The 14,013-nt window shown below is 41.3% G+C and overlaps 1 protein-coding gene across 8 annotated transcripts in view; it reads right to left on the bottom strand.

The window, feature by feature from the left end:
* The window catches only part of RUNX1T1 (RUNX1 partner transcriptional co-repressor 1), a 143,150-nt gene that overhangs the window by 56,637 nt on the left and 72,500 nt on the right, over positions 1-14,013 (bottom strand). For 6 of the 8 annotated variants that reach the window (XM_045454252.1, XM_045454250.1, XM_045454251.1 and 3 more), the window contains 2 exons: positions 4,160-4,297; positions 1,865-2,106 (listed from right to left, as the gene is read on the bottom strand). In XM_045454252.1, the coding sequence (XP_045310208.1) occupies positions 1,865-2,106; positions 4,160-4,297 (380 nt within the window). Of the gene's footprint in view, positions 1-1,864; positions 2,107-4,159; positions 4,298-5,962; positions 5,988-6,421; positions 6,572-14,013 lie in introns of those variants that run through there. The other 2 variants (XM_045454254.1, XM_045454256.1) reach the window with 2 other exon arrangements.

Here is a 14,013-nt window from a genome sequence, read left to right as displayed (position 1 = left end):
TACACCTGAAACTAATGTAGTGATATCATGTCAACTGTATTCAAATAACAATATTTAAAAACAACATCCATTCTCTATTCATTCACTCATTTGACAAATATTCACTGCCTGCCGATTCCATGCAAAGCACTATTAATTAATATCTTCCCCTAACTTATCATTAATGTCTTCCCCTAACTTACCCTCTGAAGGTTTTTAAATAAATATGTCTCTGAAAAGAAGTATTGCACTCTCAAGTATGCCACTTAACATCCGGGAAAACTGACTTAAAGTTACCAAACTCTTCCACATTGGAACTTACGGAAACCACCATTAGAGAATATATCAAATATACAAAGCAGTTTTCAAAAAAAAAACAAAAAAAAACAAAAAAAAAACATTTTTTTTTTGTTACAAAGAACATTTTCACTATTTATGGGACACAATCACTGCTTTGGATTTACTTTGTGGTTCTTGGGTCTAATTTATTTGCTAGTTGCAAAGTCTACTCTGGGAAACTCAAGAACGACAAAGGAAAAAGATAAGTGATTGACAAAAGTAACTGTGGCAAAGCTGACACACTCCTGTGGCCCTCACCTTCCCGGCCGGGAAGAGCGCCAGGTGGAGCTGGCAGACTGTGGAAAATGTGGAAGCTTTTTCTTAGAGCACTCAGGAGAGGGAGGTAAGGGTTAAAAGAGTGAACTGCAAAATATCTGTCAAATGTGGGTTATTGTGATTGGAAGCATCATCTACTGTACTAGACTCGCGCATGGGCTTTAATCCGGGGGCTTCTTTTGCAAAACACAACGAGTATGGCTTTGCCCATAAGACCACGGAATACAAACGAATCATCTATTTCAAGAGAAAGCAAACAGGGGCCCATCACCTGAATTTCAGGTCTACCGTAAGGATCGAACCTGTGACTCACAGCTTCTCCCTGACTCCGTTTGCTATGGGAAAATTGCCCTTCCTAAATGAAAATCCTCTACCTGTACCAAAAAATCACAGTATGTATACAAAAATGATTCAGGATGCCCCCCCAAGATGATACATGTGCTCATTTCCGGTGTGATAATGTACAGAGTGTGGCACAATGTGCCTAACTCAACACTTCTGTTTTCAAATGAATGGTTTAAGTGAATTCTACCTTTAACAAAGAATTGCTAAAAAACAAAAAACAAAAAACAAAAAACAATCAGTGGTTACCAAGGTTTGAGGGAGGGGAACTTGGGGTGTTACTGTTTAATGGGTACGGAGTTCCAGTTTGGGGTGATGAAGAAGGTTCTGAAGATGGGTGGTGGTGATGGATATACACCAACATGGAGGTACTTAATACCGCTGAACTGCACACCCAGAAATGGTTAAAGTGGTCAATGTTATGTTATGTGTATTTTACCACAATGAAATTTTTTAAAAAATGTTATTAGCCTCAAAAATGAAAACACATAGAAGAACGTTATTCGTTTTAAACTCTTGTTCATCTTAGACCAGTGATAAAAATCCTTCAAAGCAACTATGTCAAAACGAGCACCCTAGCTAGATTAAATGGATCGCTAACGTAACGAAAACATTTTGTCACTGCTGAAAGCCACTCGTCATGCCAAGAACATATACCTATTGCATCTTATACACACACATGTATTTGTGGCTAAGATAATAATAAACTGTGTCACCATATCTTTATTGTCAGATGGTAAAAGAAACCATGGTGGGGACCAATACCCAATGCAGACTTGAGAACCCGGTTACTACAGAATTACCAGACTTACATGCAATCTCCAGGTAGGTGAACAAAACGGTTGGGAGAACAGTCTGTATTTTGCGTCTCCCATACACACCCTCTCCCGTTACCCCCGGAAAACTGGGCTAATTTCCGTTTGCTTACCACCAGTCCTAGTACGAGCGTGCGGACTCTCTCTCCTATCTCTGGAGAAATGTCATTGCCAAACTGCTGCAGGGTAGTAAGGAACCGTTTCAGCTTACTGAGTTGCCTGGCGCCACAGGCTGGGGGCAGCTGTTGATTAGCCAGAGAAGAAGAGGAAGAGGAGGAAGGCCCATTGCTAAAGCCATTGGGCGGCGAGGGGGCGCCATTCAAGGCTGTGGGTGAATGGCTCGTGCCATTGGTTACTGTCAAGAGCACAAAATAAGAAAGAAAAACAAGTAAATCAACGCAGAGGGAAAAGGCACAAGGAAATTACAATCAAGTTTTGTTCCCTTTAAATCTGGAGGATCCTGTGGTTTGGGAAACCGGGGGGGGGGGGGGGGGGGGCTTTTCTGTCAAAGGCTTTGGCTTCCCAGGGGTACCACGGGTTCAGGTACTCTAGGACTGGATGGCTCTCCCCTCCTCACACTGCATGCCGGTACTCCACGCGGAAGCGGAGCCCCCATGGGAGTCGGCTGTAACCCGGGGACAGCCCTGCCTCCCGTGCACACATATGCCAACCACGTGAAATGTCTCAAACACGGAACAAACAGCGTTTTTGGATGTCAGCCTTCTGTCACAGGCTGACATCAATATAGCGGGACCGTTCCTCTCTAAACTGTTCCCCTAGAGAAAGTGTACATTTGGTGGAGACTAAATTCATCACTGAACATTTTTAATCATGTTTTGTACACACAACTGACAGCTGTGTTTATAGAAATAGGACTTTCAAGTTTTAACCTTATACCACCCAATTAGAAGGCTATTTTCTCCCCCTCATATTTCTTAACCACTTCTTTAGGGAAGATGCAAATTTTATATAAGAAGCCAAATGGATATGGTAATTATCAGAGAGTTAGTTCAAGAAATCGGAAAGGGACATCTCATCCCAACTAATAGCGTGGATTGGCGGTAATTTGACAACTTTGTTTCCGATAAAATGTATCTGAACACCAAGATAATTCGTAAGAACAAGACTAGAGAATTTTGCGCATTTCTCACTAACGAAAATGTTGATTTTATCATATTAAAATCAATAAATTCGACCAACTCCACTCTATCCAACTCATCTATTACATGTAATTTTGACAGGTTATCTCCAACAGGAGTTTGAAGATGTCTGAAGCACTCTATCATTCTTACAAGTTTCCAGATAATACAATAGCCCCTTGTCCTAAACGAGCACCAAAGCAACCTGTCATGAAATGACTGCTCACTAGGACCTCTGACAGAAGACATGTGCCCATCACTGTGGCTCTGGGTAACGACAAACCAGATACAAGATGACAGGGTCGCAACTTGGTGTCGCTGCAGCCTCCTGTTCCTTACACGTTTGGAAAGGCCTTTAAATGGCAGCGCAACACCGCATAAACAGCCTGGGATGTGTATTTTGCCAATCCCTTATAATCCCATGGATCTAGTTTTGCCTGTGATTGTTCATTCATACAGACTTGATGACACACGATCTGTAAATAGTACTATCTGCAACAGATAGCATTTATTAGTTTCACAAATCCTTTAGGACAATTTTACCCGGGACTTTGAAACCGATGGAAACAAAGCTATCCACCATCCCTGCTGGAATCTACAGGAAAGGAAGGGAAGTGGCTGTTCTCTCGGAATGTTCTGTCCTTTCCTCGGACAACCCAGAAAGCCAATACACGCCACTGATTCAGGACACAAGGCCTGAGCCGAGTTGGAATCGAGTAAAGGTTTAATAAAAGTCTGACAGGCTCAAGACAAGAAAGATGCTCCTTCTTTCAGAAAGTTTTCTGTATGTGACTGTCGCCCAGAGCAATACCCCTTTTTCACGTAAGGCTGCTAGCTTTGAATCTTATTTGTAAATACCAGAAGAAAGTGGTATTAGAAGACCAGAAGCAACCTGGAAATAATTGTAGGATATTAACATGTTCCAAGGCAAAATGTACAAGCTAAGGTAAGGAGCTACACATTAAGTCAAACTAAAAATTACGGTGGTAACAAATGAAGCCGCAGCCCAAGCGAATGCAATAGTCTTCATTGCGGAAATCAAAGCAGACTACAACTGTGAAGCAAAAATGGAAAGGCAGGCAAATATTGGCAGTCATACAAATTATACCTAAGATGCTGTACGTCTGCGCAGGCTCAATACCTACTCACTGGCAATTAAATGAATTGGGGGAAGGAGGCGGCGGGGGGGCGGCGGGGCTTCACTTCTGCAGGAAAAAAAAAAATTTAGACTTCAAAATGGAAACGGGAAACGCAGAAGTGTCTACTCACACGTCGTCGGTGTAAATGAACTGGTTCTCGGAGCTCCTTGAGTTGTAGGGGGAGGTGGCATGGTGGGAGGAGTCAGCCTAGATGGGGTCTTCACATCCACAGGTGAGTCTGGCATCGTGGAGTGCTTCTCAGTCCGATCTGGAGGACGCCACCATTGAACAGGTTATTTTACTCCTTAAGCACCTTCGTTGCTTTTTGTTTCTTGTTTTGTTTTGTTTTTTTTTAAGTGGGGTTCATCTTTTTTACAAGCAAGTGAACAGAAGAAATCCGACATCTCCTCTCAATAAAATAGGCTGATCTACTTAAGTTTAAATCAGGACTTTATCATCCAAACCCCACTTAAGAAGGTGTAGCACAGATGGCAGGACCTCATTTGTAACTGGGTTATTTTACATCCTATTGTTATTTCTGGCTTGGGCAGATGCTACCTTGGTAGTGTTATATCCAACGGCACAACCTCACTCGAAGCTGAAGCCAACGCTAGCAAGAGGTAAAAAATAGATGAGGAAGTAAAATGGTAATAAACCCTTTAGTGAGGAACAACACAAATCTGAAGGTCTGTTATGCAGGTGAGATACTGATAGGAGCCAGCATGTTTATAAGGACTTTTTTTTTTTTGTAACACCTGCCATGCCCTTTCCGTGCTTAGTTTCTGGCCCATTAGGAGAAGCAGGTTATGTCTACCAGATACACTCCTCACTTCAATGTTCCTCTGCCCTGCAGGAAAACGCCCCACTACATAAATGCTGTATTTCACACAATGAGGTTACACGATTGTTTATTCAGAATTTGTGATTTGTGACCCACCGTCTTAGAAACATGAGACCAATCCTTCAGTTAATAACCTCGGGCGGAGTGAGAATGGAAAAACCCCAAATAGCAAATGAAAAGGAACGAAAGGCCCTCTCTGTATTTTCTCATGAGTATGTGACAGATATGGAGAAATTTCCTGATTACCCAATAACGAACATTTGAGCTTCAAGACTGTTTTCTACTATGCATGCTTTGCCTTTGAAATTCTGAGCTGTTTTTTCTCTGTCAAATCTATTGAAGCAACAGATCTCCAACAAAAAAGTGAGTTTTGTTTCTTTAGAATACAATTTTCTACCAGCACTGTGTGCCTGCGTGCGCACACACACACACACACACACACACACACACCAAAAATGTCTGAGGCCCCTCATGCAGCCTTAGGTACAAATATTTCCCACTCGGACTTTTGGAAAAGTCAAGTCACGGGGACTACTGGTCAAGAGTGGGTCTTTTAAAACACTATGATAAGCATGGGGAGAAATTCTCAACACTGACTTTAAATGTCTATTTTTTTTTTTTTTTTAAGTGAAAAATCCAAATCACTATGCTGGCAACTCCAAACCTACCTCACACCTTTATTCAGAGCCGTTTCACGAGACTTGGGTTGCAACAGAACATAACATTTTAAAGTTGAAATAATGTCGATGCCGTAACAGGGGAAATGCGATAAAAGAATGAAAATAATCATCATTCTAATAAGAGCATTTTGATAGCCTAGTATCAGAGTCTCTTTTTCTTCACCCTGACAGCTCGCTGGGAGAACCACGAATGCCCCTTTAGTCAATGCGTGTTCTGAGTGAAATGTGGTAAAAACCCACATGGAGAGCGTTTCTACCTTGATCTCACCCCTTAAAAGCTTGCCTTCCTAGTGCTATTCCAGAACACTGTAACACCCAGGATCAGTAACTCACTTAGTCTAGAAAACTACCGAAGTCAGGCAGGTTTAAAAGCGCTTCTTCAATAGTTAAATTCGCTGCACGGTCTACTCACCTCAACCAACCTCAGCAACAAGGGAATAAATAGCTTTCCGCTTATGTTGCAGCTGAGGGAAGAGGTACAGCAGCAAATACAACTCTCCCTAAATAAAGGCAAATATTTCTGTCATGCCAAGGAAGGAGGGATAGAGGGAGGCTTGCCAGAGTCGGCTGGGAGATAACAGTGGGAACTGTAGGTCCATCTGGTTTTCATTCTGCGAACACTCACACTGAACTGTTAGAGAAGGCAGTCCAGATACACAGACTTGAAGCACGTGGTTGTGCAGACAGAGGGAGGAAGAGCGGGAGGGGGCGGGGGGGGGGGGTGGGAATCGTGAAAAAATAAATAAATAAAGCAAGGGAAGGAAAAAAGCAGCAAGGGAGAAAAGAGCCCAAATGAAGAGAAAGTTACCCCAGGCGGCTTCGTCCACCCGGACACGCTGAGCTATGGGCACGGCCCCTGCACCTTACTTACCTGGAGGTACTTCTTGAGCAGAACCTAAACTGGAAAACACATCTGAAACCCGCGTCTGTCTACCCTTGTTGCTGACACTGAGAGAAAAGGAAATAGACGATAAAATCGACAATGGGTGTCCTCTTCAAACTTAAGAGGATCTTAATAATAGTAACAACAGCAACAACAACAACAACGACGATAAAAGGTAGAGGAGTGATTTTTTCAAATCCTCGAAATGGCATCGATACTTTAAGAACAAGAACCACTGAGCCAAAGCATTGCAAAAACGCCACTGCTTCTAAACAGGACTATATGCATTCTGGCCGGAATAGCCAAATTTCGGCGACAGTTAGCTCCACTCTGATCAAATGGAGTTCCAACCCAGAGGTCCTACAAACTTAGACAAAGTGGGACCATATGTAACTCATTCCGTGCTGTTCAGTGCAATCAATCCAGGACGAGGAGAGATGGTGAAGTTACCAGCCAGGACTAACCCGGACACACACACAAACCCTCTGGAGTAGAGAGATTTAAGATAAATTCAGAAAATGTGTTTCAAGTATGCTGAGTCCTGTTGCATTTGTTTTGGATTACTTTAAAAAAAAAAAAAAAAAAAAAAAACATTTTGAAATATATATTCTTGAAACTTTTATAGCAAACAGCAAAAGAACTATGATTCAACCACAGAAGTATTTCTTCTCCGTTTCAAATTAGAGGATACAGTAAAACCAATATTAAGTTATAATATTTCTTATGCAATTTTTTTAAGTTTATGAAAATTATTCCTAGATGTAATTTCTATTTTTAGTTGCTGCAGGGGAATGCTGACATCAATTGAAAGACTGGCACAAAATGATAAAAAAAGAAAAAGAAAAAGAAAAACAATCTATCAGAGCAGGAAGGTATGTATAATCAAAAGGACTGACTTGCCTCTACCTTAATGATACACACTGCTACTAAATAAAGATCTCCCCTATGTGGTAACATTTCAACTCACATGGCAAATATCCAACACATATGTACCAAAGATGGCTGAAACATGGAAGAAAATGTGGCATATATAAATACATTACTGATACCATTTCAATATCCAATTCAGTGTCAGAGGCTTCTAGAAGGGGTATGTTTTCCATTTCCTTCTTTTTCTTTCTTTTTTTTTTTTTTTTAAGTAAAAAGGAAAGGTATGGCATAATCTGCCGTAGCACTTACTTTACTTTTTGTTAGTTCAAACAGTTCCAGATGTGTTTTTAAGGTATGGAGAATAGGCATTCTGTACTTTCCTTATTTACATACTATTTCTAGAGATGATTACTGTAAATAGAAAGTTCAGGATTGGTAGACGGGACGTCTTTTTCTATCAGAGTCCATCATGTCAATTATAATAGAAGAAATATCTTATAATAGAAGAAATACCTACATCCCAGATGTGACAGATTGAGAAACCTCTCGGTGAATTAGCAGTTGGTACAGTTGGTCTAATTTGAGTAAGTGCTAGCTATAGGAGCTACAAGATACACAATAAAGAGGAGTAAGCCCAAGTGGAACTGAAGTACTCCTACCAGAAAGGAGAAAGCAGCTAAGGAAACACAAAACTGGGTACAGAATTTGATTTTTATTTCTATGGAAAATATGGCAAATTCAGGCCTGACAACAGAATCATTTAGTGACTCCAGTGGCTGGGTGTGAGATGTTAAAGGAAACTGCCTGCAGACTAGAATGGTGGCCACCCAGCCTCCACAATGCTGCCATCTCATTTCCCTGCTGAGCACTTCTAGAATGTTCATTCCTGCTCAGGAGAATAAAAGGCAAATGCTAATATTCTAAGCACAATGGAATGATACAATGGAAGGCTATTTGGAATAACAGACAAATTTCCAAGTTAAGACAGACTTGGTTTCGAATGTAAACTCAGCCATCAGTAGTGGGTCCTCAGGCAAGTTTTGTTGATCCTGAGTTCCTCATAAGAAGAATACTGATATACACCCCTCTCTGCCTCATTAAGACCCTGGCATAGTAGCTACTCAAGTGAGGCACCAGCACATGTGATCTCCATTCTCTTGTGCCTGCCTCTCCATCATCCATTCATGGCTTTATTTCCAATGTCCTCCCCCCGGGTCTATGCTCTATCTGTACAGGGCACCTTGGCATTCCCTGGCTTTTCTGCCTTTCATTTTATACTGTTTATTTCCTTCATCTAGAAAGATCTGCTCCACCTATCCCATTCTTCACTGCCCATTACAGATCCTCTTATAGCTTTCCCCAGGTGCCCAAGGCACCAACCGCATCATGCTTGTTTGGCCTTTTAGCATTTACCACAGCCTACGAGTACGACAGTGTGTGTGCGTGTGTGTGTGTGTGTGTGTGTGTGTGTGCGTGTGTGTGTGTGTGTGTTTACACCCAATCACTCCAACCACAGCCTATGAGTACGATAGTTGTGTGTGTGTGTGTGTGTGTGTGTGTGTTATATCCAATCACTCCAACCAATGAAAACAGTAAGCAATTTGATGGCAGTTTTTTTAAATGCCTAATTTAAAAGACAAATACATAACCATCAACAGCATATAAACACATGATTAGGAAGTGGAATGCAGGTAATATGGGAACATGCTGGAGATCTGAAATTTACTTCAACTCTGTGATCAACTTATGTCATTTTAGGCAAGTGTAAGAATGATGTGTTACTTCATCACAGGTGTTTTATGAAGATTTTTTTTTTTTCTGAAACACAAATATGATCTTGTCTATTCCATGCTTTAAAACCTTTGGGAAGGTCCACTCCCCCTCTCTCTGCCCCTTCCCGGCTCACGCTGTGTCCCTCTGTCTCTCAATAATAAATAAACGTTAAAAAAATTTTTTTAAAAATGAAAAGGGGGTGCCTGGGTGGCTGTTGGTTAAGCATCCGACTTCGGCTCAGGTCATGATCTCGCGGTTTGTGAGTTCAAGCCCCACATAGGGCTCTCTGCTGATAGCTCAGAACCTGGAGCCTGCTTTAGATTCTGTGTCTCCCCCTCTCTCTGCCCCTTCCCTGTTCACACTCTGTGTCTGTCTCTCAATAGTAAATAAACATTAAAAAAAAAAAAAAAACACCTTTGGGAAGGTCCCACTGCCCACAGAATACAAACAAACTCTTTAGCTTATGTCACAGATCCTGGAGCTCCTACTCAACAGCGCTTCTCCCTTCTTTCTTGCTTGGAAGTCCTGATTTTGTTCAGGTGCACAATTCTTGGGGAGCAGATCCTTCTTCTTTTAATCAGGTTGTCATGTTCCCCTTAATCAGCAACAGGTTTCAGAGGTGAGTGCTGTGCTCCGATTCTAGACAATGGGTCATCCAGGGAGGTCTATGGAAGTTTTGGGAAAGACTTCCTCATGAACTGATCAGAGACCCAAGGACTAAAACAGACCCTCTTCTTCTGGTAGGTATTGTTATATCTGTGATTCCTTCACTTCTCTTCTTTGGAGTCTACTTTTCTTACCCATAAAATTAAGCATCTTAAATTATATAACTTCAGGGATCATCTGCAAACTCTAATACTCTCTGGTTTCTTTCTACAGATATGGCTTATGTTCATTTCAAAGACAAAGAAGACTACCCAGAGAACATAAATCTGACAATAAAGGGACCACAAAATTATTTTGAAATTGGTGATCATAACCAGACTTCCTCTGTTCACATAAATATCTATGTCCACAAGAATGTGTCTGCATAGAAATCTTTTCCCACACACACTACAATTAACATCTATCCCTTGTTTTCAAATACCTTTTCAATCCTCATTACTAAATCTCCACTGATGATTTGGTTATGAAACAACCCTACCAATGTCCACTTGTCCCTGTTTAGTTACCATCAAAACACTCACTCTGATAGCCCAGGTTCTTAAAGAGTACTCTACACTCACATTCCTTCCTTCCTCATTTCCCATTCCATCTTTCACAAACTTCCAGTGGACTCCTAGAAAGTTTTCCTCCCCATACTGGGACCTGTCATACCTCTAATCCCATAACTACCTTGGGAGTCACCATGTTCTTTCATGACCTTGTACCAAGGTTACCAGCAGCTGGTTCCGGCACAGCACCCTGTCCAAGATGGGCAATCTCAGTCATTCTCCAACATTTTTACCTTCAGATGTGAAGGCAGAAAAACAATCTCATTCCAGAGGTAGAAGACTGTACTGCCTACTGCCCTCCATGTGAAAAAGAAGGCAACTAACAGGCAGAAAGAAATGAAGAAAAATGGCAAGAGATTATCCTGATAATGCGAAATTCTTCATTCTACTAATTCCTACAATGTGATCTTCCAAACAGCCCACAGAACCTCGTCAGTCAATCCCTCCTTTGCCTAAAACCTACACTTGAAACCAAAGAATACACACTAAAATAATATTGGGAGTGTAGCATCAAGATACCATCCTAACTCCCACTGAAACTCTTCAATTATCTCTTCATTATTAATCCAAGAAACACCAGATACTTTATCTGGCATCTTTGTAGAATCTGACTGCGTCTCACCACTTCCTCCCTTTGGAAACATTGTTATCCCCAGGATCCCAGCATTCCAATGCTCTCATTCTTCTCAGGACGTCCAGGCTGCTCCTTCTGACGTTTCTTCACCACTGTGATAATTACTGGTAGTTTCCCCCATGCGCCTTCATAGTTACTCTTGAAATCTTCTCTCTATACCTTCTCCTTAGGGACTTCATTTGTGTGGTGACAGTCACCCCATGGCTCTTATGTCGTTGACTTGTACCTCTAGGCCTACCATCCCTCCCAAGTTCCGCACCCAAACATCCAGAGGGCTACTCATTTTCAACACCCTGGATTCAAACCCTCCTCATCCATCATCTCTCACCTGGTCTAATCAACAACCCATTGGATGGTCTCCCTGCCGTGCACTATTCATCTCCGTGCCATTGTCCAAATCACACCATCACGTCACTACGTATGCCAAAGATATGATCAGAGACCTTACTCCTCTCTTCTTAGTACTCTTCAAAGACCTTTTGCGATGTGAAACATAAAGGCCTTGTACCTTAATAAGGCACTGGAAGACCATTGGGACCCATCTGGTTTCTGTAACTGCTCCAGGCTCATCTTCATTTCTCCCTTCCACTCTTATCCCCACCTCTGAACTCCGTACCGAACTAACGCAGCTCTCCCAATGCCCCCAGGTCGTACAGGCTTCCCTCACACTGCACCCTTTCTTTTCCCCAGATTCTTCTTCACCCCACCACTGCCTGGTTAAGTCCATCATTCCTCTAAATCTTCTTTCAGGTATTACTTCAGCCAGGGACCCTCCGTTGACAACCCTTCCATCCCTAGGAGGTCAGGAAGGCCCTTTATTCCCTTATTACCCGGTCCAGATCCCTCTTACAGCACTGACCACACTGTATTTAGAATCAAGTCGGTCTCTCCCACTAGGTCATAATTTATTCAAGGGTAATGATGACATCTTACTTGTTTTTATATTCTCAACACTTTGCCCCGTGCCTGATACAGCGAACGTGCTCAATAAATGTAGTATTTTAAAGGAATACATAGTACTATGTCATAAGGCATGTCTACAGTCATGACAACTTTGAGGCGCCAGAACTTTTAAGAGCTTTAACTTAAAATCACCTCCATCTTTTTTCTACCATCCTAAAAGAATTCTAAAAAGAATTTCTAGGGGCGCCTGGGTAGCTCAGTCAGTTAAGCGTCCGACTTCAGCTCAGGTCATGATCTCACAGTCTGTGAGTTCCAGCCCCGTGTCAGGCTCTGTGCTGACAGCTCGGAGCCTGGGGCCTGCTTCAGATTCTGTGTCTCCCTCTCTCTCTGCCCCTCCCCTGCTCATGCTCTGTCTCTCTCTGTCTCAGAAATAAATTTAAAACAACATTAAAACAAACAAACAAATAAATAAATAAATAAATAAATAAATGGAAAGAATTTCTATATTCTGAAAACATTCAGTTACCAAAGATAAATCTAAAAAAAAAAAAAAAAACAGTAGTAAATCACTGAATTCACCAGCTTTTCAGTAATGACAACATATTCCCTAAGGCTTTTTATATAATATTAGAAAAAAGGCTTTGTAAAGCAATCTGTATACATAAGACCTACAGCCTCCAAAAGCTCCCTTTTTTTTACAAGAATAGCACAATCATACATATGCACATTCACAACAAACAGAAAAGCATATTATGAACCAAAAACACATTTTTTCTACATTTCACAAGCTTTTCTGTTGCTTGTCTATGGATGGTGGGATTACACATTGTTTTTAATTTCTTCTTGTTATTTTTCTCATTTATTTAAACGTTCTACAATAAGCATGTTTTCTTTTTACAAGCAAAAAAACAAACATACAAAAAACCAACTTATTAGGATAAGTCACCTAAAATCAAGCATTGGGCACTGTACCAAATGCCCTGCATGCTTTACCTCATTTTAAATCTCACTATGAAAAGGTACTACAAATTTGCCCATCTTATAAAAAGGAACTGAGGCCCAGAAGGGTTGGACAATCTGTCCAAGGTTACAAGCCAGAACTCATTCCAGACCTTCTCAAGAGTCCATTACCTTCTAAAACTAATGTTATTTTTACATGATCTAGAAAACTGAAATAAAGACACATTCAGTTAATGTTAAACTGAGAGCGTTACACGAGGACTTCATCTTCCAATATTACTGTAACTAGCCACCTGTGACCGTGTAAATTTTAATTAAAGTTAAACAAAATTTAAAACTCAGCTCCTCAGTCACACTAGCCACATTCAATAAGGTAGCTGTGCCTACCCTATTAGGGAACTCGGCCCTGGAACACTTCCGTTATCATAAAATCACAGCGCCATACTAAAATAATGGTTCTATGGCAGGAGTCCCTGGAGGTGACAATGCAGATTGAAAGAGCAGGGATGAGAAGAGGTGCCTCTGGCTTCATCCGAAACACCTTCCGTCCCATTAAGACCTTTCATATTTTTTTTCATAGATTGGGCTTCTACATATTTCATTTGGTAAGCTTAACGGGTAGAAAATACAAAAGTTTGAAACCCAATGACTAAAATAAGTAAACTCTCAGCTCTGAGAAAGCGGGAGAGTAAGACAGGTCATTAGTAAACACTGGGAAACTGCACTAATGAGAACAAGGCCAAGGACTCAGTGCTGGAATGAGCCAGTAAGCCGCTGGGCCAGCAGCTATCTGGAATCAGAGATGACAGTCTGAAGACCAGCTTCATGCCTTTAAAGTGCATGAACTTGGGTTAAGATGGAAAACAGGCAGAAGAATGAGGTGAGTCTATAATGACCTATCACGATTTCTAGAAAAATAGCTTCAATAATGTTTGGGTCATGTCCTTATGGGGATAACAATGGGAATTTCCCTTCCCTTCCTCTATGGCATTGATCTAGCTAGCACTTGACACATTTATCTTGGTTTTGAGTGTCTCCCCAACCACAGTGTCAGCTTCACGAATGCAGAAATTTCTACCTGTTTGTTAAGTCCAGCCTCCATAGCATTAAGAAGAGTGCTTGAAATAGCAGCCACTTGATTTGTTGAATGAACGAAGAAGGTAAGCGAAGACTAAAACAAAGCCAGTTTCCGACAAAACAGCCAGAGACATATTAGGAACTATGGT

Source organism: Leopardus geoffroyi, chromosome C3 (assembly GCF_018350155.1).
Source record: "Leopardus geoffroyi isolate Oge1 chromosome C3, O.geoffroyi_Oge1_pat1.0, whole genome shotgun sequence".
Lineage (NCBI taxonomy): Eukaryota > Metazoa > Chordata > Mammalia > Carnivora > Felidae > Leopardus > Leopardus geoffroyi.
The sequence above is the reverse complement of the archived record's forward strand: the minus strand, read 5'-3'. Positions and strand labels throughout refer to the sequence as shown.